The sequence below is a fragment of the Gorilla gorilla genome, chromosome 4, assembly GCF_029281585.2.
Source record: "Gorilla gorilla gorilla isolate KB3781 chromosome 4, NHGRI_mGorGor1-v2.1_pri, whole genome shotgun sequence".
Classification (NCBI taxonomy): Eukaryota; Metazoa; Chordata; class Mammalia; order Primates; family Hominidae; genus Gorilla; species Gorilla gorilla.
In genome coordinates, this window is record NC_073228.2 from 30,197,423 (window position 1) to 30,222,900 (window position 25,478).

The 25,478-nt window shown below is 35.2% G+C and overlaps 1 protein-coding gene across 3 annotated transcripts in view; it reads left to right on the forward strand.

Annotated features, from left to right (window-relative positions):
• Nucleotides 1–25,478, forward strand: part of BRIP1 (BRCA1 interacting DNA helicase 1) — a 182,745-nt gene that overhangs the window by 63,034 nt on the left and 94,233 nt on the right. For 2 of the 3 annotated variants that reach the window (XM_019026137.4, XM_055386965.2), the window contains exons 9-14: nucleotides 1,148–1,347; nucleotides 6,717–6,849; nucleotides 16,672–16,826; nucleotides 20,093–20,258; nucleotides 20,691–20,831; nucleotides 24,544–24,705. In XM_019026137.4, the coding sequence (XP_018881682.2) occupies nucleotides 1,148–1,347; nucleotides 6,717–6,849; nucleotides 16,672–16,826; nucleotides 20,093–20,258; nucleotides 20,691–20,831; nucleotides 24,544–24,705 (957 nt within the window). The remainder of the gene's footprint in view (nucleotides 1–1,147; nucleotides 1,348–6,716; nucleotides 6,850–16,671; nucleotides 16,827–20,092; nucleotides 20,259–20,690; nucleotides 20,832–24,543; nucleotides 24,706–25,478) is intronic. The other variant, XM_055386968.2, reaches the window with a different exon arrangement.

A 25,478-nucleotide genomic window follows, 5' to 3' on the forward strand; every position in this document is an offset into this window, starting at 1 on the left:
TTACACTCAAGATGCTCAATAGTCTGACCTGGATCTGCCCAATTTGAATCCTTCAAAAATTACCTCATACTCCCTTGAGGATACCTTGTTCTTTACTCTATCTTTGCTTTTGATGACACCTCTTTGGAATGCCCTGTCCACTCTTTGTCTGTCCAAATCCAAATCCCACTTATCTTTTAAACCCCAATATATTTCCTACTCTTCCATGGTTTTTTCTCAACTTTTCAGCTGTCTGTGTATTCTTACTTCCTCAAAATAACTCATTGACAATTGCTTTGTGACAGTTCCTTGTATTAGTCAGTACTCTTTCTATTGCAAGTGACACAAACCTACCCTAAAAAATGCTTAAGAAAAAATACTTGATTCTCTTTATTGTGATGGCTTTATTCTCAGGCAAGTTCTCACTCTTGCTTATGGAACAAAGATAACCATAAGCAGCTAGCTCACCTGGAGAAAAGAGCATGGCCACATATTAGTCCCTCCAAATTACTCTGGTTGGCCTACCATGGATCACATGTCTGTTCCTGAACCTGAACCAGTCACTGTGACCACAGAAGGATGGAATACTCTATTTAACTGACAATCCTGGGCCTTACCCCCATTGTGAAAGTGGTGATGTCCTTTGATTCACAGGTTAATAGTCCTGCCAGCATCACATGGGAGTTGGAGAAGAACAATTCTCCAACTCCCATGCTGGAGAAGGATTGCAGGACAGATTAAAACAAAACATATATGTTATATTATGTTAGTATTTTAAGAGTCATTTTAATCTTGTATTGTTATTTTACTTTTAAAGGTCTTATAATTAGTTTGTAAAATTATGTTGGAAACACTTTCATAGTGGGATTTTATACCTTTCTGTGTAGCCTGTGGTACCTTGATCCAGACTCACTGACATATTTTTGTTGCTGTCGATAGGTTTGCAAAGTATTTTAAGAGTAAAAAAATGGCAAACACAATAACGTAGAGCTGATATTTGGTTGGCCATAGTGCTTCAGAAGTTTTATTTAAGACCTAGAATCTGTTGCTTATGTAATTGCATTTGCAATATTGGCCTATAGTGTGAATTTTAAAATGAAATATCTTGCCTGCTGTTGTTAAATCTATTTTGCCAAATGTTTTACAAGAAAATTCTTTTATCTTATAGATGGATTTAAATCTGAAAGAACAGGTTGTCATTTTAGATGAAGCTCATAACATCGAGGACTGTGCTCGGGAATCAGCAAGTTACAGTGTAACAGAAGTTCAGCTTCGGTTTGCTCGGGATGAACTAGATAGTATGGTCAACAATAATATAAGGAAGAAAGATCATGAACCCCTACGAGCTGTGTGCTGTAGCCTCATTAAGTAAGAAGATTTGTCTATTAGTGTATTTGTGCTTCCTTTATATGAAAAATATGTTTGATTATGCCAGAGTATTTAAAGTTAGTAAACTTTGGTTAACTAGGCTTCTTGGGAAATGAATTGTTCCTTGCCAATTAAGCTTTAAAAACAAGGCTAGTCCAACCTTTTGTCTTGTTCACAAGAATATAATGAACATAAGTGATTTTTAAAAATGAATAATTGTGAATCTTATTCCTAATTTGGCAGGATAACGTAATAGCCCCGAACGATGTGTCTAGGATATTGAACCAGAAACTAAACATGCTTTAATTAATATATTTTAAAATTCTGGATCATGGCTTTAATTTATTGCTTTATTCTCCAATTTAAATAGGATTCTAGTTTCATGGGTTTTAATTAATCAAGATTTCAGTACTCGAAAATAATATATTTAGTACTAGCTTTATGACAATTTACACTAGATAATTTTTCTTTTATTAGACATTAAGTTGTTGATCTAGAATCTTGTTACCATAGAAAAAAACTTCCCAACTCTGAATCCCATTTCATTTATTGTAGCATTTTTGTTTCCTTCACATTACACTTTAAAAAAATTTGAATGTTACACAGTCACATGGTTTGAAGACAAAACGTATACAAATTTGTATAGTAAAAACCTCCTTCCAGTTCCATCCCTGATCTGTTTAATGTCTGTGTTCTCCTAAACAAGTTTATCATTCAATGCATATTACTCATTTATGAACCAATATTAGATATATTTTCTTGTCCCTCACTTTTTTCCAAATGATGGCATAGTATACATACATTTTTCTGCAACTTGCTTTTTTCAGTTCCCAGTGTATTTTGGAGACCTTTCCATGTTAAGACCTAGAAAGCTTTCTCAGTTTAAAAAAAAAATAGATATCTAGAATTCCATTAGATAGATATGCAATAGTTTATTTAACCAGCCTCTGATTAATAGAGGAGGTTGTTTCTAGTTTTTTGCTCTTAAACTGCTGTAATGAATAACTTTGAACATACATAATTTCATTTGTATGCAAATATATCTATAGGAAACTTTTTAGAAGTGGAATTGTTGGGTGAAAGCATAGACATATTTGTAATTTCAATAAATATTGCTAACATTTACACAATAGGTGGATGACAGGGGGGCTAATGTATGCTTCTACCAGCAATGTATAAGAGTATGGAAATTGTTTTCTTCTAGCCTGCTAGGTGAAAAGTGGTATCCCAATGTAGTTTTAATATTCATTTTCCTTAATATGCGTGAAATTAAGCATCTTTAAAGGCCATTTATATTTCCTTTTGTGTCAACTGCCTGTTGACATCTCTGTCCTTTTTTTGTTCTTATTGTGGTTCTTTTTCTTAATGATTTATAGAACCCCATTCATATATTAGGGAATTAAAATCTTTGCCTGCAATAAGAGTTGTAAATACTTTCCACCCCATTTTGCCATTTGTGTCTTTTCTGGTGGTGTTTTGCCATGCAGATTTTTGTGGTTTTTATTTTACAGCATAACTTGTTGAAAGAGTTGTCTGTGGTTGCTAATTCTATTTTCTCACTTGACATTCTTCCCTCATTGATCTTAGCAGTGTTGCTCTCTGGACAATTCTACGCAAATTGTTTTGATCAAGATCACTAGTGATCTCTATATTGCCAAATACAGAGGTTATTGTTTCTTTTATCTCAGCCAGTCAGTGGTGTTGGGTAGTTGATGACTACCTCTTTGAAAAGCATTTTTGTTTTAGCTTCTGTGACATCTCTGGTTTTCCTCCTTCTCACAGTCCATTTTTTAAATCATTTCTTTTGATAATTCTTATTCTTTTTGATATCTAAATGTTGGAGTGCCTCAGGACTTACTTGGTATTGGGACCTAGCTTCTTCTGTAGTTCTATTTTCCCTAAATAGTTTGTAGTATCATAGCTTAGAATATAATCTGCAGTACTGGTGAGGCCTGAACCTATGTCTCTAGCTTCAACCTCTCCCTAGAATGCCATTCTTATATCCAGCTATCTACTTTATAGCTCTTTTTGGATATCAAACAGACATTTCAACTTTACATCTAAAACAGAATTCCTTTTCTTCCCCTGTGTTCTGTTTTCTCCCCAGTCTTCCTCATCTTAGCAAACAGTATGTACCAGTTCCTCAAGTAAAAAAGTTAAATACTATCCTTGATAATATCCTTACTGCCTCACCTCATCCAATTAATGAGTAAGTCTTATAGATGCCACCTGCACAGTATATCCCCAATTCCTCAATATCATTGATTGTTCATATCTATCATCCTACAGTCTTCTCTCAACAAGGATATTATAACAACCTCCTAACAGGTCTCTACTTTCACTCATCTTTCTCCAGTAATCAATTCTAGCTTGGTAGCTAGAATCATTTTTTAAACATGTAAAATAGATAGTCTGTCTTTTATTTAAAACTCTGTATTTAAAACCTTCCCACCAAAACAGCACGGTACTGGCATAAAAACAGACACACAGATCAATGGAACAGAATAGAGAACTCAGAAACAAATCCACACACCTACAGTGAACTCATTTTTGACACAGGTGCCACGAACATACACTGAGGGAAAGACAATCTCTTCAATAAATGGTGCCGGGAAAACTGGATATCCATATACAGGAGAATAAAACAAGACCCCTATCTTTCACCATTAACAAAAATCAAATCAAAATAGATTAAAGACTTAAATCTACAACCTCAAACTATGAAACTACTACCAGAAAACACTGGAAAAACTTTCCAGGACATCGGTCTGGGGAACAACTTCTTGAGCAATACCCCACAAGCACAGGTAACCAAAGCAAAAATGGACAGATGGGATCACATCAAGTTAAAAAGCTGCTGCACAGCAAAGGAAACAATCAACAAAGTGAAGAGGCAACCCACAGAATGGGAGAAAATATTTGCAAACTACCCATCTGACAAGGGATTAATAACCAGAATATATAAGGAGCTCAAACAACTCTGTAGGAAAAAATCTAATAATCTAATTAAAAATGGACAAAAGATTTGAATAGACATTTCTCTAAAGAAGACATACAAATGGCAATCAGACATATGAAAAGTGCTCAACATCATTGATCAGCATTTCTCTGCTGATCAAAACTACAATGAGATATCACCTCACCCCAGTTAAAATGACTTTTATGCAAAAGACAGGCAATAACAAATGCTGGCAAGGATGTGGAGAAAAGACAACGCTCGTATACTGTTGGTGGGAATGTAAATTAGGACAACCACTATGAAGAACAATTTGGAAGTTCCTCAAAAAACTAAAAATAGAGCTACCAAACCATCCAGCAATCCCACTGCTAGATATATACCCAAAATAAAGGAAATCAGTATATCAAATGTATATCTATACTCCCATGTTTGCTGCAGCACTATTCACAATAGTCAAGATTTGAAAGCAGCCTAAATGTCCATCAACAGATGAATGGATAAAGAAAATGTGGTACATATACACAATGGAGTACCATTCAGCCATAACACAGAAGGAGATCCTGTCATTTGCAACAACATGGATAAAATTGGAAGTCACTATGTTAAGTGAAATAAGCCAGGCACAAAAAGACAAATAGCACATATTCTCACTTATTTGTGGGATCTAAAAATGAAAACAATTTAATTCATTGAGATAGAGAGTAGAAGGATGGTTTACCAGAGGCTGGCAAGGGTAGTAGATGGGGATCACAGGGGAAGAGGGGTTGGTTAATGAGTACAAAAAAAAGAAAAATAGAATGAATGAATAAGGCCTAGTATTTGATAGCACAACAGTGTGACTATAGTCAATAATGATTTAACTGTACATTTAAAAATAACTAAAAGAATATAATTGGATTATTTGTAACACAAAGGATTAATGCTTGAGAGGATGGATACCCCATCTTCCATGATGTGATTATTACATATTGCATGCCTGTATCAAAACATGTACCCCATAAATATATACACCTACTATGTACCCACGAAAATTAAAAATTAAAACCCAAGCCTTCCCATTGCACTTTGAATAAATTCAGATTTCTTATCATGACTCAAGATGACTGATTTCTGCTTATCACTCTGACATTGTTCATACCATTATTCATTTTTGCCCATAGTGCTGCAAATCATATTGGCTTTCTTTCAGATCCTCAAACAAGCAAAATTTGCTAACCACCTCAGGACCTTTCTCCTAGCTATTCCTTCTGCTTGGATATTTCTTTCTTTCTGATTCTCCCATGACTGGATACTTTTTGCATTCAGTTATTAGAATAAATGTCACCTCAGGGAGAGCATTCTTGACATTGAAATTAAAGTTGCAACTAGGTTACATTAAACTAATTTATTTTCATAATTTATTTGTATATAATTACCTGATTTTTTTTTTCATTTTATTAGAACTTTTTTTTTAACTTTTAAGTTCAGGGGTACATGTGCAGGTTTGTTATACAGGTAAACATGTTTTGGGGGTTTGTTGTACATATTATTTCATCACCCAGGTATTAAGCCTTACAACTCATTAGTTATTTTTCCTGATCTTCTCCCTTCTCCAACCCTACACCATCCGATAGGCCCCAGTATGTGCTGTTCCCCTCTTGTCCATGTGGTCTCATCATTTAGCTCTCACTTATAAGTGAGAACATGCAGTATTTTCTGTTCCTGCGTTAGTTTGCTAAGGATATGATCTCCAGCTCCATCTATGTTCCCGTAAAGGACGTGTTCTCGTTCTTTTTTATGGCCGTATAGTATCCCATGACTACCTGACATTTTCTTGTTTATGTATTTGTTTTTATGTTTATTCCTGTCTCCCTTTAGTAGAATGTAATTTCCATGAGAGTAAGGACCTTGCCTATTTTATTTAACTGCTGTTATTTTCACTACCCAGAACAATGTCTGGAATAAAATAGGCATTCAAACACTTAATGTATGAATGTGTATATATATCAATGAATGTATTTATATATTTTCTAGTAATTCTCTTTTTTGTGTTAATATGTAACACTTTAATTTCTTTATTAGGTTGTTTTGCATTTCCTTTTATATATATTTGGGATAAGTACCTAAGACCTGGCTCTCAGTTAAAGAGACATTAGCTAAGTAAAGCAATGTGAATCCACAAAACAAGTGGGAAATCATATGCATGTTTGTTTCTTCTGAATAAAAGCTTTCTTTTTAGTTATATAAAGTTTATTTTGCAATATGAGACATGAATGCTTTTTAAAAGGTGTCTTAATTAATCCACATTCATGTCCTAAGAATGTCAAGATATACAGATCAACGCATGACAATAATGATGATTCTCTTGTTCTGTTGAAATAGTGTGTGTAAGGATGATACTGGTTGACACAATTGTTTTATTTTATTTCAGTTGGTTAGAAGCAAATGCTGAATATCTTGTAGAAAGAGATTATGAATCAGCTTGTAAAATATGGAGTGGAAATGAAATGCTGTTAACTTTACACAAAATGGGTATCACCACTGCTACTTTTCCCATTTTGCAGGTAAGATATTTTTTCTACCTGTGAAACGTATTTAGTGAATTAGAAGTGATTTAGTCGTGACTAAATCCAGATTAAATCTAGTGAGTAACCCAGAATTTTTAAATATAGCAATTTAATTTTTTAAAAATTTTATTATCTAAATTTGATAATCTTTAAGTGATGGCATGGGTAAATTGTGGGTGAAAATATAGCATTATTTAGTTTGAAGGAAATTAGTCTTTAAAGGGATTAACTGCTTTGTTTAAAGCTAAAAGGAATCAATATTTTTAGGTTGTAGATTTACTTAGTCAATTGTAAAAGTTAAAATTTTAGAAAATAAAAAGAGGAGAAATTCCTATTTTGTTCGTCTTAATTTAGAAATTATGAACCTGATATTCATGGAGAGATGAGTAGGCTTTGGAAGACTATGAAACTTATGAAACTATATGCAAAATTTTATGAGTATATACTTTTGTACATTTTTCTAAATAGAGGCTGCATAAATTTCATTATATTTTCTAATGTTTTTTGCCGATAAGAATATATTTTCTTTTTTTGTTGCTATTTACTTATTTAAATTAATGGATTATGTATTTTAGAATGGTTGTTTTAGGTTTAGAGAAAAATTAAGCAGAAGGTCCAGAATTCTCATATACTCTCACTCCCAGCTACACACCTATACACATACACAATACACACCAACTTCATAGTTTCCCCATTATTGACCTCTTACAATAGTGTAGTATATTTGTTATAATTGATGAACCATTATTGCTACATTATTGTTCATTAAAGTCCATAGTTTACCTTAAGGTTTACCCCTTGTGTTGTAGAGTTCAATTAGGTTTTGCCTAGGAATCCACCACTACAGTATCATACAGAGTGTGTTCACTGTCCTAAAAATCTTCTGTGTTACACCTGTTCATCCCTCCACCACACCACGCCCACACCCACCAAACCCTTGGCAACCACAGATTTTTTTTTTTTTTTTTTTTTTGAGATGGAGTCTCGCTCTGTCGCCCAGGCTGGAGTGCAGTGGCGCGATCTCGGCTCACTGCAAGCTCCGCCTCCCAGGTTCACGCCATTCTCCTGCCTCAGCCTCCCACGTAGCTGGGACTACAGGCGCCCGCCACCACGCCCGGCTAATTTTTTGTATTTTTTAGTAGAGACGGGGTTTCACTGTGTTAGCCAGGATGGTCTCGATCTCCTGACCTCGTGATCCGCCCGCCTCGGCCTCCCAAAGTGCTGGGATTACAGGCGTGAGCCACCGCGCCCGGCCCAGATTTTTTTTACTAACTCCATTGTTTTGCCTTTTCTGGAATGCCATATAGTTGAAATTGTGCAGTACGTAGTCTTTTCAGACTGGCTTCTGTCTTAGCAATATGCATATAAGATTCCTCCATGTATTTTTTTGCCTTGATAGCTCATTTCTTCTTATAGCTGAATAATATTTCATTATTTGGATGTACCACAGTTTATCCATTCACCTACTGAAAGAAACATTGATGGTTTCCAGTTTTTGGCAATTGTGAATAAAGCTATTATAAACATTTCTATTAGTGACAAGCTTTCTACTCATTTGGATATTTACTTAGGAACACAGTTGTTGTATTATATGGTAAGACTGTGTTTAGCTTTGCAAGAAACTGCTAAACAGTCTTCAAAAGTGGTTGTAACTGCCGGGTATGGTGGTATGCGCCTGTAGTCCCAGCTACTTGGGAGGCTGAGGCAGGAAGATTGCTTGAACCCAGGAATTTGAGGCTGTAGTGCACTATGATTGCATGCTTGTGAATAGCCACTGCTCTCCAGCCTGAGCAACATAGCAAGACTTTGTCTCTTGACAAAAAGTGGCTGTACCATTTTGCATTCCCACCAGCAATGAACAAAAGTTCCTGTTGTTCTACATCTTCGCCAGTGAACTTTGGGGCTGAGGACTCTGCTTCTACGAGTACAACTTTTTTAGATTACACATATGAGTGATAGCATGCAGTATTTGTCTTTCTATCAGGCTTATTTCAGATAGCATAATACTTCCAGTTTCATCCATGTTGTTGCAAATGGCAAAATTTTCTTCTTTTTTAAGACTGAATAATATTTCATTATATATATATGTGCCACATTTTCTTTATTTCATTAATCACTATATTCTCACTTTTCCCCATGGGAAGAATTGTGGGCTAATGGAGGCTCTCTTGGCACTGAGCTGTACTTCCGTGGGGCAGGGGTGATGTAGGTAATATGAAACTATACTTTTTGCCCTCTTCAATGCATCTGTTCTTGGATTTTTTTGCTCCAATGGGGTCCTAGAACTTCTCTGCTAGACTCTTAGACTCTTAACAAAGGTACTCTCATGTGCGAGTGGTTGTCAGAATTGGTTCATTGTTGGGAGATGACAATGGAAAACTCAAATTCTTTTTTTTTTTTTTTTTTTTTTTTTGAGATGAAGTCTCACTCTGTTGCCCAGGCTGGAGGGCAGTGGCGTGATCTCGGCTCACTGCAACCTCTGCCTCTCGTGTTCAAGTGATCCTCATGTCTAAGCCTCCTGAGTTGCTGGGACTACAGGCATGCCCCACCATGCCCGGCTAATATTTGTATTTTTGGTAGAGACGGGGTTTCACCATGTTGGCCAGGCTGGTGTCAAACTCCTGACCTCAAGTGATCCACCTGCCTTGGCCTCCCAAAGTGCTGGGCTCACAGGTGTGAGTCACCGTGCCTGGCTAGAAAACTCAAATTCTTCCATCTTGCTGATGTTATTTCTCAAAGAGGTTTTTGAACAAAAAAAAATGATGAAAATAATTGCCAACATGATCACAATAGCATTCTGGGCATGTGACTATTAAAACATATATTTTAATCAGGATATACTTAAATTTTTGCCCTGCATTTATAAAATGCAGCGTGGTATCTATTATAAGAATTTTTCCATATTGTGACATCTTTCATAATATTTTTTGCGTAAATTGTTTGCATTTTGAAAGCTACTTATATAACAATAAAATGGGGCTGAGGGTGGTGGTGCATGCCAGTAATCCTACACTTTGACAGGTTGAGGCTGGCGGATTGCTTGAGCCCAGGAGTTCAAGACCAGCCTGGGCAACACAGACCCTGTGTCTACAAAAAATTAGCTGGTGTGGTGGCATGTGCTGTAGTCCCAGCTACTTGGGAGGCTGAGGCAGGAGGATCACCTGAACCCAGGAGGTTGAGGCTACAGTGAACCATGATTGCACCACTACACTTCAGCCTGGGGCACAGAGCAAGACCCTGTTTAAAAAAAAAAAAAAAGGATAAATTGTAGCATATTCATATAGTGGAATACTACATAACAATAAAAAATGAACTACTTCCAACACAACCATATAGATATATATATTTTTTTTTGAGATGGAGTTTCACCCTTGTTGCCCAGACTGGAGTGCAATGGCATGATCTCAGCTCACCGCAACCTCCGCCTCCTGGGTTCAAGTGATTCTCCTGCCTCAGACTCCCAAGTAGCTGGGATTACAGGCATGCGCCACCACACCTGGCTAATTTTTTGTATTTTTAGTAGAGACGGAGTTTCTCCATGTTGGTCAGGCTGGCCTCGAACTCCTGACCTCAGGTGATCCGCCCACCATGGCCTCCCAAAGTGCTAGGATTACAGGTGTGAGCCACCGCGCCTGGCCCTAGATGAATCTTAAATATTATGTTAGGTGAAGGAAACCAGATTCAAAAGGGTATAAACTGTATAAATATTTTTATGAAGTTGAAGAACAGACAAACCTAATTATGGTGACAGAAGTTGAAGTACTGGTTACAACTATGTGGGGGTTTGAAGCAGTTTGGGCTGAGAAGGGGCACAGAGGAACATCTGGGATTCTAGGAATGTTTTGTATCCTGGTCAGGTGTTAGTTACATGGGGAGGTGTGTGTATTTAGTGAGGTGTACATGTAAGATTAGTTCATTCTACTGTATATGTTACATGTCAGTTATAAAATGTACAAATAAAATGTATGTCAAGGGAAAAAAACTGGAAAATACAGAATGGCACAAAGAAAAATGACTCATAAACTCAAAGATGAACATTATGAACATTGTGATTTATGTCTACTTATGCCTTCTTCTATGCCCATATTTGCTTATTATAAATATATTTCTGATATGACACATTTGTTTTAGCCTCTTTTAATTTAACAATATATTATGTGTACTTTCCTATTTAAGTAAAGATTCCTTCACATAATTTTTAATTGCAGTGTAGCATTTTTATGAGTGTACTTATTCTAAATTGATTAATCTGATAAGTTGAAATATAGGTTATTTCCAGTTTCCCAGTATAATAAACAGTTCTGATATGAACATCCCTTATGAATTGTGGTTTTTGAATTTACTTTAAGCAGTCTTTTCTTATCCTATGTTATATTTCTAAAAATTTTAAGGTATTTATTGTTTATAAAGGATGGGATTTATAAATACTTTTACAAAGCCTTGGATTCATTTTGTTTATGTTGTGAATTTATGAATCAATTTTTTTCCTGTATGGATAGAGAATTGTCCCAGCACTGTTTCCTAAATAGTGCATATTAATTTCCCTCTAATTTGTAATGCTACCTCTGCTACCTATTTTTCTTTTTTTAATTAAAAAAATATTTTTTAACTTTTTTTTTTTTGTTTTTAAGAGACAGAGTCTTGCTGTGTTGCCCGGAATGAAGTGCAATGGTGCATTCATAGCTCACTGTAACCTTGGATTTCTGGTCTTAAGGGATCCTCCTGCCACAGCCTGCTCAGTAGCTGGGACTACAGGCATGCATCACCACACCTGGCTAATTACTTATTTTTTTATTTATTTTGAGACAGAATCTCACTCTGTTAACCAGGCTGGAGTGCAGTGGTGTGATCTCAGCTCACTGCAACCTCCGCCTCCCAGATTCAGGCAATTCTTGTGCCTCAGCGCCCCCAAGTACCTGGGACCACAAGCATGCCACCACACCTGGCTCATTTTTTGTATTTTTTTGTAGAGATGGGCTTTTGTCATGTTGCCCAGGCTGGTCTCCAGCTCCTGAGCTCAAGTGATCCACCCGCCTCGGTCTTTCAAAGTGCTAGGATTACAAGCATGAGCCACCCGTGCCTGGCCTAATTTTTTTTATGTTTTGTAGAGACAGGGTCTCACTATGTTGCCTAGGCTGGTCTTGAACTCCTGGCCTCAGGCGATCCTCCCATCTCGGCCTCCTGAAGCACTGGGATTACAAGAGTGAACCACTACACCCAGCCTCTCTAATTTTCATGTATGTGTGAATTTATATCTGGACTTGATTGTGTTCCACCATTCTGTTTCTCTAATTTGTCACATTTGGTAATTAATGATTTAAGAAAAGTGCTTATATATAGTAGGGCATATCCCTCACTTTATTATTTTCCTTTGGAATTGTATCAGCTGTCCTTTGTTTTACTCTGCCATTTGAATTTTAGAATTAGCTTATAATCTCTAGGAAAAGTTCTGTTAGAATTTTTATTGCAATTGCACTGTATTTATAGATTAATTTGGAAAGAATTCATGCATTTACATTATGAAGTTTTCCCATTCATGACAAGATATAGTTCTTCATTATTTTTTCCTATCTTTCAATAAAATTTTATAATTTTATTTTTAAAAGATTAGATGCCTTTGGTTAGATTTATCCATGGGTAGCTTAAAGTTTCTGTTTCCATTACAAATGATATATTCTTAAAATTACATTTTTAATTGTTATTGCTATATAAAACTGGTGTTTGATTTTTATATATTTATCTTATAATTGTCTTATTAACCACCTTGTTGAATTATTTTACAGGTTTGCCCACAGATTATCTTAAATTTTCCATGTAGATAACCATATTGTCTGAATAATGACCGGTTCCTTTCTTTCTCATTTCTTTCTATTTCTTCATGTTTTTATTTCTTACTATGCTGTCTCAGACTTCCAGTGCGTTGTTTATCACAGGCAATGAAAAAGACATCCTGGGCCAGGCGCAGTGGCTCACGCCTGTAATCCCAGCACTTTGGGAGGCCGAGGCGGGCAGATCACGAGGTCAGGAGATTGAGACCATCCTGGCTAACACGGTGAAACCCCGTCTCTACTAAAGATACAAAAAATTAGCCGGGCGTGGTGGCGGGCGCCTGTAGTCCCAGCTACTCAGGAGGCTGAGGCAGGAGAATGGCGCAAACCTGGGAGGCAGAGCTTGCAGTGAGCCGAAATCACGCCACTGTAGTCCAGCCTGGGCGACAGAGCGAGACTCTGTCTCAAAAAAGAAATAAAATAAAATAAAAAAAAGAAAAAGACATCTTGGTTTTGTTGCTTAAAGGAGCAATTACTAGTATTGCACCCTTTATTGAGATGTTTGCTGTGATTAAAAATTCTTTTTTAATTAACAGCTCTATTGAGCTATAATTCACATGCTTAAAATTTACCTTTTTAAAGTGAGTTCTGTGGGTTATTTTTATATTATATATTTATATATAATATATTATATAGTATATATTTTATATATTTATATATAATATATAGTATATATTTTATATATTTATATATAATATATAGTATATATTTTATATATTTATATATAATATATTATATAGTATATATTTTATATATTTTTATATAAATATTTTATATAAATATATATAGTATATAACTATATATTATATTATATATTAATATATAGTGTTTTATATATTTTTATATATTTTATATAGTATATAATATATATTTTTATATATTTTATATAGTATATAATATATATTTTTATATAGTATATAATATATTATATATTAATATATTTATTAATACATAAACATGTAATATATTTTTATATAATATATTTATATTTATAAGTTTACATAAATTTATATAAATTTATTTATAAATAAAATTATAATTTTATAAATTCATAAAATTATGTTTATAAAATTATAAATTTATATAAATTTATATTTATAAATATAAATATAATATAAATATATTATATATAAATATATATTTTTATATTTACATTATATATAAAATATATTTATATATAATATAGTAATAAATATATTAATATATATTTTATATAAATATATTTTATATACTATATATAAATGTATAATATATGCTATACTATATATAAATGTATAATATATGCTATACTATATATAAATGTATAATATATGCTATACTATATATAAATGTATAATATATGCTATACTATATATAAATGTATAATATATGCTATACTATATATAAATGTATAATATATGCTATATTATATATAAATGTATAATATATGCTATATTATATATAAATGTATAATATATGCTATATTATATATAAATGTATAATATATGCTATATTATATATAAATGTATAATATATGCTATATTATATATAAATGTATAATATATGCTATATTATATATAAATGTATAATATATGCTATATTATATATACATGTATAATATATGCTATATTATATATAAATGTATAATATATGCTATATTATATATACATGTATAATATATAAAATATATAAATATAAATAACCCACAGAACTCACTTTAAAAAGGTAAATTTTAAGCATGTGAATTATAGCTCAATAAAACTGTTAATTTTAATTCAATTCAATTCAATTAATTAAATTAAAAAATTAATTAGAGCTGTTAAATAATATATATTATATTTTTATTATATATTTTATAGTTATTTTTATTGGATTAAGGAAATTTGCCCTAATTCTAGTTGGCTAAGACATTCATCATTATGATTATCAATATTTTTAGGAATTTTTACCAAAGTAGTATACCTATAGAATATAAAGAGTCAGTCAGTTCTGTTGAGAAAAGCATTCCTCTGACCCACTCCGCAATCCCAATTCTCACTTTGGAGTGCACTTTTATCTCTTGTAGTGGTTTTTTCTGATATTTAACCACATTTAAAAAAATAACGTGGGTTCTGCTTCTTTGGAGTTTTCAATTTTAGATGTTCTCTGTCGACTTTCTGTTAAGTATAATGATGATTTAGCTCCTTTAGACACGCACACACTCACACACACTCTTCTCTCTCTGTCACACACACACACACGCTCACTCATGCGCTCTCTCTTCCTCCTTTGCTTCCTGCTTTTCTGCCCTTCTTTCTTCTCTCTCTTCACTCTCTATTCTGCCAGTATAGTTATTTTGATATTCAGCGTGGATATCATCACGTGTATGTATTATTATAGCCCATGATAGTAATGCATGTAGCTTACTTGATTATATTTTTATACAGCTTTATGTATGTTTCCTAAGGAACCATAATTAACTTTTTATTTATTTTCCCATTGCTTAGTTTTCTATTTTTCTACCCCCCCAACCCAGCTGCCAATATGTAGGTAACCTAACTGGAATTGAGCTCGGAGTACTCTAATAATTGAATATGTAGGATTTCATTTAGCCCTTCTGTTTTTAGTACAGCGCCTCACCTTTAGTAGTTTATATTTTCTATATTTTATCAGAGTAAATTGCCAGTGTTCTGCCAGTGTTGGAGAAGGATATTAAGCTTTGATGTAAGGTGTTGCTGAGGAGACTTCATTTTTCAAAAAGAATAATTTGATATTTGTATTTCATTGCAGGGCTGAATATTTTTCCAAGTTCATGTTGTCTTTCTTGTTTGTTCTTTGTTGGTTTGTTTTTTAAGTCTTTCTATTTATTTGTATTCTTTCATGTTTTGTTCAGTGAAGGCTGATTTTTACTCTTATAGATTTGTGTTGTTTCATGATATATCTGAATATTAAAATGTATCTTTCTTATTTATCCTATTTCCCCATTTTATTTTCATTGAACACATTTTATTGTCAGACATCAGAGTTGTCACCAATATCTTTTATTGCTTCAGTATTCAGAATTTTCTCTTTTACAATGTGGGGAACATACTCTTCTGTTTTCTTATAATTTTGTTTTAATGTCCACACTTTCATCCATATTAAAACTTATGAGCCATGTAAAGACCAAAGAACCAGTTAACATACATTTTGTTATTTAGCATCTATTGTTTCCTTAAGTCATTTAGTTTTGCTTGTGATGTAGTCATATTATTCTCAGCATCAGAATTACTTTCTGGAAATAATTCATGGATTTAAGGCAACATATCAACTCTTTAAAGCCTTTTGGAGAAGCCATTTGCTACATTTTTATTTAATTCCTTACATCTGAAAGGCACCAAATAATACCCTGATTGAATCTTCTAAATACCTAACTTATTATTAAAGAGTCTTTGACTCTGAGGAGAATTTTGCTAATATGGCAATCTAAAATATATTGTTAGCGTTGTGCTGTTAATAATTGTCTTTGTTTGTATCACTATAAATACCTGAGGCTGGGTAACTTATAAAGAAAGGAGGTTTATTTGGTTCACAGTTCTGCAGCTTGTACGAAGCATGGCTCCAGCATCTGCTTTTGAGGACCTTAGCCTGCTTCCACTCATGGCAAAAGGTGAAGGGGAGCTGGTTTGTACAGATCATATGGCAAGAGAAGAAGCGAGAGAGAGAAGGGAGGGAGGTGTCAGGCTCTTTCTAACAACCAGCTCTCATGGGAACTAACAGAGCACTAACTCACCCTCTCTCTACTTAGGGAGGGCGTTAATCTATTCATGAGGTATCTACCCCCATGATCCCAAACCTCCTGATATGCCCCACTTCCATTACTGGGGATGAAATTTCAATATCAGATTTGGAGAAGTCAGACTATCAAACTATAGCAATTCTGTTCACCTAAAATTTCAATGCATGTTTTGTTGGGTTTCATTGTATTTTTGAGAAGTTTCTTTTTCCAATTCCCTCCCAACCCCTCTATACTTAATATGGTAATTTCTTATAGGGACATTTTTCTGCTGTTCTTCAAAAAGAGGAAAAAATCTCACCAATTTATGGTAAAGAGGAGGCAAGAGAAGTACCTGTTATTAGTGCATCAACTCAAATAATGCTTAAAGGACTTTTTATGGTACTTGACTATCTTTTTAGGCAAAATAGCAGGTAAGTGAAGATAACTAGTATGTATTTTCCTTTTAAAAATAGCCTAATTTGGATGCTAGCATGTGTTTAATACATACCAATTTTGGGTGAGAAATAGGAGAATTGAAAACAAGTGTTATAGATATTATTATATATTTGCTCTTATTGACACAGACTTAGAGGAATTGAAATTAGTCTGATGCTTTTTTGAGACAGGGACTTGCTCTGTCACCCAGGCTGAAGTGCAGTTGCATGATCACAGCTCACTGCAACTTTGACCTCCTGGGCTTAAGCAATCCTCCCACCTGTTTCCTGAGTAGCTGGGATTACAGGTGTGCACCACCCACACCCAGCTAATTTTTTAATTTTTATTTTTTTTGTAGAGATGAGATCTCACTATGTTGACCAGGATGGTCTTGAACTCCTGGCCTCAAGTGATCCTCCCACCTCAGCCTCCCAAAGTGCTGGGATTGTAAGTGTGAGCCCATGCCTGGCCAAAATTAGTCTTTTATATTAATGAATATTGAAATCATTAAATAAATATATTTAATTAATTCATATTAAATTATCTTCTATTGCTAAAGTTTTCTTATGTTCCTACAGTGTCAGAAAGTCCCTTTTTTATTGTATGAACCGCGGAAAATGAAAAACAACCAATCCCTCTCATCCTGTAACTTAAATTATAGTAGTACCTAGTTCTGGTATTTTTTTTTATTGTGGTAAAATATACATAAAATACACCATTTTAACCATTTTACGTATACAACTCAGTGCCATTAAGTACAGTATATTTGCAATGTTGTACATTGTACTCATTTCCAGAGATTTCCAGAAATTTTTTATTATTCCAAATAGGAATTCTGTACCCATGAAATAATAACCCCTAGGGTCTTTCCCCTCATCACCTGTTAACCTGTATTCTATTTTCATCTTATGAAGTCCTTTCTAGGTATTTCACATAAGAGCGATCATACAATGTTTGTCTTTTTGTGTCTGGCTTATTTCAATTCATTTGGCACAGTGTTTTCAGAGTTCATTTATGTAGTAGCATATATCAGAATTTCATTCCTTTCTATGGCTGAATAATACTCCATTGTATGTATATACCACAATTTGTTAATTTATTCTTATGTTAATGGACATTTGGGTTGTTTTCATCTTTTGCCTATTGTAAACAATGCTACTATGAATGTTGGTGTACAAATATCTGAGTTCTGCTTTCAGTTCTTCTGGGTGTATATAAGTACCTAGCAGTGGAATTGCAGAATCATATGGTAATGCTGCATTTAACTTTTTGAGGACTCACCATACTGTTTCTCACAGCAACTGCATTATTTTCCATTCCCATTATCAATGCACAAGGGTTCCAATTTCTACACATCCTTGCCAACAGTTTATGTAGCAGCATATATCAGAATTGTTTTTGCTGACACTCGTTATTTTATTTTTTGTATAATAGCCATCCTAATAGGTATCAAGTGATATCATCTGGTTTTTATTTGTGTTTCCTAATGACTAGAGATGTTGAGAATCTTTTCATGTGCTTATTGGCCGATTGTATGTCTTTTTTGGAGAAATATCTATTGAAGTCTTTTGCCCACTTTTGAATTATTGGTTTTTTTTGTTGTTGTTGTTGAGTTGTAGTTATTTAGATATTCTGGATGTCAGTCCTGTAAGAGATATATACTTTACAAATATTTTCTCTCATTCTGTGGGTTGTTTTTTCATTTATTCATAGTGTCCTTTGATGCAGAAAAGGTTTTTAATCTTGTTGAAGTCCAATTTATCTTTCTCTTTTTTTGTTGTTGCCTGTACTTTTAGTGTCACATCCAGTAAATCATGGCCAAATCTGATATGAAGATTTCCCCTATGTTTTCTTTTCCTTTTTTTTTTTTTTTTTTTTGAGACGGGAGTCTCGCTCTGTCACCCAGGTTGGAGTGCAGTGGCGCGATCTCGGCTCACTGCAAGCTCAGCCTCCCGGGTTCATGCCATTCTCCTGCCTCAGCCTCCCGAGTAGCTGGGACTACAGGCGCCTGCCACCACGCCCGGCTAATTTTTTGTATTTTCTAGTAGAGACGGGGTTTCACCGTGTTAGCCAGAATGGTCTCGATCTCCTGACCTCGTGATCTGCCCGCCTCGGCCTCCCAAAGGGCTGGGATTACAGGCGTGAGCCGTCGCACCCGGTCTCCCCTTTGTTTTAAGAGTTTTACAGTTTTTGGCTCCCAGTGTTTTTATAAGATTCTCTCCACAGTTGTTAAGTTCCCAACTTTAATTTTGAGATCTAATCTCTCTAGGAGTGAAATGAATAAGGAAATACTATAGCGAAGACATGGTAGAGAATACCACATTTTACTTTTTTTTTTTTTTTTTTTGAGATGGAGTCTTGCTCTGTCACCCAGGCTACAGTGCAGTGGCGCTATCTCAGCTCACTGCAACCTCCGCCTCCCGGGTTCAAGTGATTCTCCTGCCTCAGCCTCCTGAGTAGCTGGGGTTACAGGCGACTGCCACCACACCCGGCTAATTTTTGTATTTTTAGTAGAGACGGGGTTTCACCATGTTGGCCAGGCTGGTCTCGAACTCCTGACCTCGTGATCCACCCGCCTCGGCCTCCCAAAGTGCTGGGATTACAGGTGTGAACCACCGCACCTGGCCACATTTTATTATTTTTAAGCTTAACCATTTTCTAGATTCTTATTGAAAGTAGTTATAAACTGGATGGGATCACAGATATCATCTGGTTCAGCACCTTCATTAAAAGTAGATGAAGGCTGAGACTCAGGTTTCAAAGGAATGTAAGGATTTTATAACTTGTTGCTAATACTTTAAAAACTTTCAGTAAAAATTATCCTTCTATTTTCTCATTTAATAAAAAAGTATAACCCACCTTTTAGTCTCTTTAACCATAATACTGTTTTCTATTTTGTAACTCATCATGTAGTAGAGCATGCAGAGAGCTCTGGACTGGGAGTTAGGAGGCCTGGATTTTAATTCTGCTTCTGCCATGACATATGTAATGTTTGAAAATGAGGTTAGGAAGTAGCTGATAAAAGATAGATGGTTAGATGATTTCTAATATTCCCTCTGAGAATCAGTTGATTCTATGATTAATGGCTTTATTAATATCAGAATTTCTGAATTTAATTAATGGTAAGGAGAATGTTATTTTTGAATGGGAAGGTACCAGCTCTTTCAAGTGAGTTTTAATGTAATCAGTTTTTATATTGTATGTAGCTGGGTCATAGGTTTTAAAAGTTTTGCCACTTAATTAGCACTTTCTTTGCATCTAGATTTGCAGATGATTATAAAATTGCGATTCAACAGACTTACTCCTGGACAAATCAGATTGATATTTCAGACAAAAATGGGTTGTTGGTTCTACCAAAAAATAAGAAACGTTCACGACAGAAAACTGCAGTTCATGTGCTAAACTTTTGGTGCTTAAATCCAGCTGTGGTAAGCTCATCATGTAAATGGAAATTTTGTCTTCTTGCTCAGTACCAGCATTTTAATAAATGTGGTTGACTCTTTTAAAGATAGTTGTTTGTTGTTGTTGTTGTTGTTGTTTTGAGGCAGGGTCTTGCTCTTCACCCAGGCTGGAGTGCAGTGGTGCAATCTCAGCTCACTGTAGCCTTGACCTTCCAGGCTCAAGCGATCCTCCCACCTTAGCTTCCCGAGTAGCTGGGACTATAGGCATGTGTCACCATGCCCGGCTAATTTTTGTATTTTTTGTAGAGACGGGGTTTCACCATATTGCCCAGGCTGGTCTCAGACTCCTAGATGCAAGCGATCTTCCAGCCTCCCAAAGTGCTGGGATTACAGGTGTGAGCCACTTTGCCCAGCCTCTTTTAAAGATAATTTTATTTATCTAATGTTGTTTTCTTTTAGGCCTTTTCAGATATTAATGGCAAAGTTCAGACCATTGTTTTGACATCTGGTACATTATCACCAATGAAATCCTTTTCATCAGAACTTGGTGTTACATTTACTATCCAGCTGGAGGCTAATCATATCATTAAAAATTCACAGGTTAGTTGTTTTTTTTTTTTTGGAAGGCCTTCAGTGTTTCTACTTCAATATAACTCTATGTAAACAAGTTAGAAGATACCTGAAGTGCCAGCAAGTAAATCTTGGTAGGAAATTCAACATTCCAGTTTTACAATAAAAGAAAATCTGTCAGCTACTTAATGATGTGTCAACAGAAGGAAGTAATCCAGTCACTTGGGATGCAAAAGGCTGTATTTCAGCTTTTTCTAAGTAAGTTTCAGTTTTGTAATGAAAACAAAATTTTGATTTCTTTAATTCTCATTGTATAATTATGTGTTTTATTTATTTATTTATTTATTTATTTATTTTTGAGACGGAGTCTGGCTCTGTTGCCCATGCTGGAGTGCAGTGGTGTGATCTTGGCTCACTCGGGTTTAAGCAATTCTCCTGCTTCAGCCTCTCAAGTTGCTGAGATTACAGGTGTGCGCCACACGCCTGGCTAATTTTTTATTTTTAGTAGAGATGGGGTTTCAGCATGTTGTCCAGTCTGGTCTTGAACTCCTGCCCTCAAATGATGCACTTGCCTCAGCCTCCCAAAGTGCTGGGATTACAGGCGTGAGCCACTGTGCCCAGCCTATTTATATTTTATTTATTTTATCTCTGTATTTTTATTTTTACTTTTATTTTTTGAGACAAGGTTTTGCTCCATCACCCAGACTGGAGTGCAGTGGTGCGATCTTGGCTCACTGCAGCCTTCGCCTCCTGGGTTCCAGCGGTTCTCCTGCCTCAACCTTCTGAGTAGCTGGGATTATGGGTGTATGCCACCATGCATGGCGCATTTTTGTATTTTTAGTAGAGATGGGGTTTTGCCATTTTGGCCAGACATTATCTTTTTAGAGACAAGGTCGCTTGCTATGTTGCCCAGGCTGGCTTCAAACTCCCAGGCTCAGGCAGTCCACCTGCCTCAGCCTCCTGAGTAGCTGGGACTGCAGGCATGTACTACCATGCCCAGCTTGTATAATTATTTATGCTTCTCTTTTCCATTAGACTACAGTGTATCCTGATTCTTCCTTTTACATCCACGTTCTTCCTCTGTGCCTAGATTAATAGCTGGTATTTAGCAAGTGTTCAGCATGTTTGAATATCTGAAATGAGTTAAAAGTACTCTTATGAGTCCTGTGATTTAAGATTTTAATGTTTTATAACGATGCCTACTAAATGTTATTTTAATTTTTGTGGAAATGTATAGATTGTTATTTTTCATTATGCCTTCTGGTTTCTTTTTATGAAATATTTTAAAGTGGTTAGGCACACAGGTGATGTTAAGCTGTGGTTAATGCTAAAGTGGTTAAGTTAACATCACCTGTGTGCCTAACACAATGCTAGTTCTTTATTAAGCTATATACACAGGTTTATAGGTGGGAACATTTTTGGTCCTCACAATTACTTGGGAGCAACTACGGCATTTGGTAGTTGGGAACCTAGAATGCTACTCCTATGTAACTAAGAATTGTGCTTTCCAAATGCCAGAGTGTTCCTGTTGAGAAATGTGACTATGAACAGCAGTGAAGGAAGAATACATGTTCCACGTTTTCAAGTTTCTTTCTTTAGAGACACAGATAAATATGGGAAGTTGGTAAATTCAGCATACGTTTGTCTCATAAGAATGTTATTACAGGCTCTATGTTCTCAGCCTACTGCACAAAAGTCCATTTAACCTATAATGTCGCTGAATTATAATAATGTAGCTGTGCAGCTGGATTCTGTTACACTGTAATATTTTCCTTCAACTTAAAATTTAAAAAACTTTTAATTGTGGTAGAATATACATAAAATTTACCATCTTAACCATTTTTGAGTATACAGCTCAGTCTTATTAAGTATGTATATGTTGTTGTGCAACCAATCTCAAGACTTTCTCCTCTTGAAAAACTGAAAAACTGAAACTCTGTTCCCATTAAACAACAGCTCTCTATTCTCCCCCTCTCCCCAGCTCCTGGTAACTACCATTCCGCGTTCTGTTTCTATGAATCTGATTACTATAAATACTTCATATAAGTGGAATCATAAAATATTTGTCGTTTTTGTGACTGGCTTATTTTACTTAGTAATGTCCTCAAGGTTTGTCCATGTTGCAGATAATGTCTTCAAAGTTCATCATCTATGTTGTAGCATGTGCCAGAGTTTCCTCTTTAAAGGTGAATAATGTTCCTTGTGTGTATATGCCTGTGATTTATAATATATATATTTGGTCTTCCACTCCATTTCCTGGCATACAACTCCTAAAATCCTTAGAATCTCCAAAGTGACATTTTGTATGCTAATGAGATGACTAATGGTAGGGGGCTCCTAGGTAGCATCAGGATCAGGGCTAGCCTCTGGGAAGACCAAGACATGATAGGAGAGTTGGGATTTTCACCCCCATTCCTCAACCTCTGGGGAGGGCTTGGGGGAGATGATGCTAAAGGTTAAGTTTATCTTAATGGCCAGTGGTTTAATCAATCATGCCTACATAATGAAGCTTCCATAAAAACCTAGAAGGACAGGGTTCAGAGAGCTTCCAGATAGCTGAACACTTGGAGGTTCCTGAACACTTGGAGGGTGATGTGCCTGGGAATTGAAGCTCTGAGCCCCTTCCCACATACATCTCTTTATCTGTATCCTTTGTAATATTTTTTCTAATAAATCAATAATTGTAGGTAAATGTGTCCCTGGGTTCTGTGAGCAGCTCTACCAAATTAATTGAACCCAAGCAGAGGGTTGTGGGATGCCCGATTTCTAGCTGATCAGTCAGAAGCACAAGTAAAAACAACTGTGACTGGCCACAGAAATCAGGGGCAGTCTTGGGGACTGAGCCCTCAACCTCTGGGATCTGAAGTTATCATCTCCCAGTAGATAGTATCAGAACTGAATTGAATTAGAGGACACCCAGTTGATGTCTGTTGCAGAATTGATTGCTTGGTATGTGGAAAAAACCTCCCACACATTTGGTCACAGAAGTTTTCTGTGTTGATTGCTGTGGTGTGAGAGCAAAGGAAAAAGTTTGTTTTTTTCTACTCAATGCTACATTTTGATCATTCATTCATTGATTCTTTCAATTGTATTTCAAAAAATTAGAAATTTCAGAAAAGTTGGAAAGATAATATTAATATTGTGAATATCTTTATATCCTTCACCTAGATTCATCACTTGTTAACGTTTTGCAAAATTTCTTCTCTCTCCCTCTCTCTACATATAAGGGAGATAGAATTGCAAATAACTGTAAAATGTGGTGGGTGTGATTTTTTTCTATGACTAAGGATCTTTGAGCACCAATGAATTTTTGAAAGAGTAGTTCCTGTCATTTTTGAGACTTGCCTATGGCAAATTATACTGGCCTTCATCCCCAGTATTTTGGAATTATCTGATTCTGCTATTGGTATATATTCATCATTTCACTTGTTCATTTATTCACCTAACAAAAACTTGTTACATGCTTAAATTTTGCAAAGCTATTAAGTAAACAGAGACAGGTACAACCTGTTTTGCTTTCAAAGAATTTTCGCTCTAAGAGAATTTAGTGATCTGCCTAAAGCAAAACATTTATAAATTAAATCTGTATACAGTTAATTGAAGGTAATAGAAAAACCCCTGACAATTTAAAAATAAATTGTTAAACTTGTTGCTTGATCTTTTATGTACATACTTCCAAATAAATACTAATTTCCATGCCTTTTTCAGGCATAACTCTAATAATGACATATTCATATTCTAGGTTTGGGTTGGTACCATTGGGTCAGGCCCCAAGGGTCGGAATCTCTGTGCTACCTTCCAGAATACTGAAACATTTGAGTTCCAAGATGAAGTGGGAGCACTTTTGTTATCTGTGTGCCAGACTGTGAGCCAAGGAATTTTGTGTTTCTTGCCATCTTACAAGGTAAGGGAATATTTATTGTTTCTTTTGCCTTTAAGTAATCATTTACATTTTAAACATTGTCATGCTAATTTTAAAATTACCACAGTAAGCTTCCTAGGGTAGAGGCAACAAGGTAATAACTATAGTTTTCTAAACATCACATATTATTTTACTTATTTTTTGATTAAGATACTGCCTGATTGTCCTACCTCTGTTTTACTTAAAAGTCTGAAAGAGCAAGGCTGGACGTGGTGGCTCATGCTTGTAATCCCAGCAGGTTGGGAGGCTGAGCTGGGAGGATCACTTGAGCCCAGGAGTTCGAGACCAGCCTGGAGAATATGGTGAAACTCTGCCTCTACAAAATACAAAAATTAGCTGGGTGTGGTGGCACACACCTATAGTCCCAGCTACCTGCGAGGCTGAGGTGGGAGGATTGCTTGAGCCCAGGAGGTTGAGGCTACAGTGAGCTATGATTGCACCCCTGCACTCCAGCGTGGGCAACAGAATAAGACTCTCTCTAAAATAAAATAAAATAATCTGAAAGAATAAAAGTCTTCAAGCAATGTTAATTATATAGGAGAAGTGTTTATGTGTACATTATTTTTATTCTTAGGGACAAGTCGGTATTTTCAGAGTAGAAAGAAAGAGAGCATTCTTTTTTATTTTCATAAATTACATTTCTGAATGTTTCATTAAAGTTAATCTAAGCCAAACTTTCTTCGTTGCCCTCATTTTACTTCATGTATCTGGCCAGAAGAATTTTGTTGTTGTTTTTAGAGTCACTGATTTTTAAT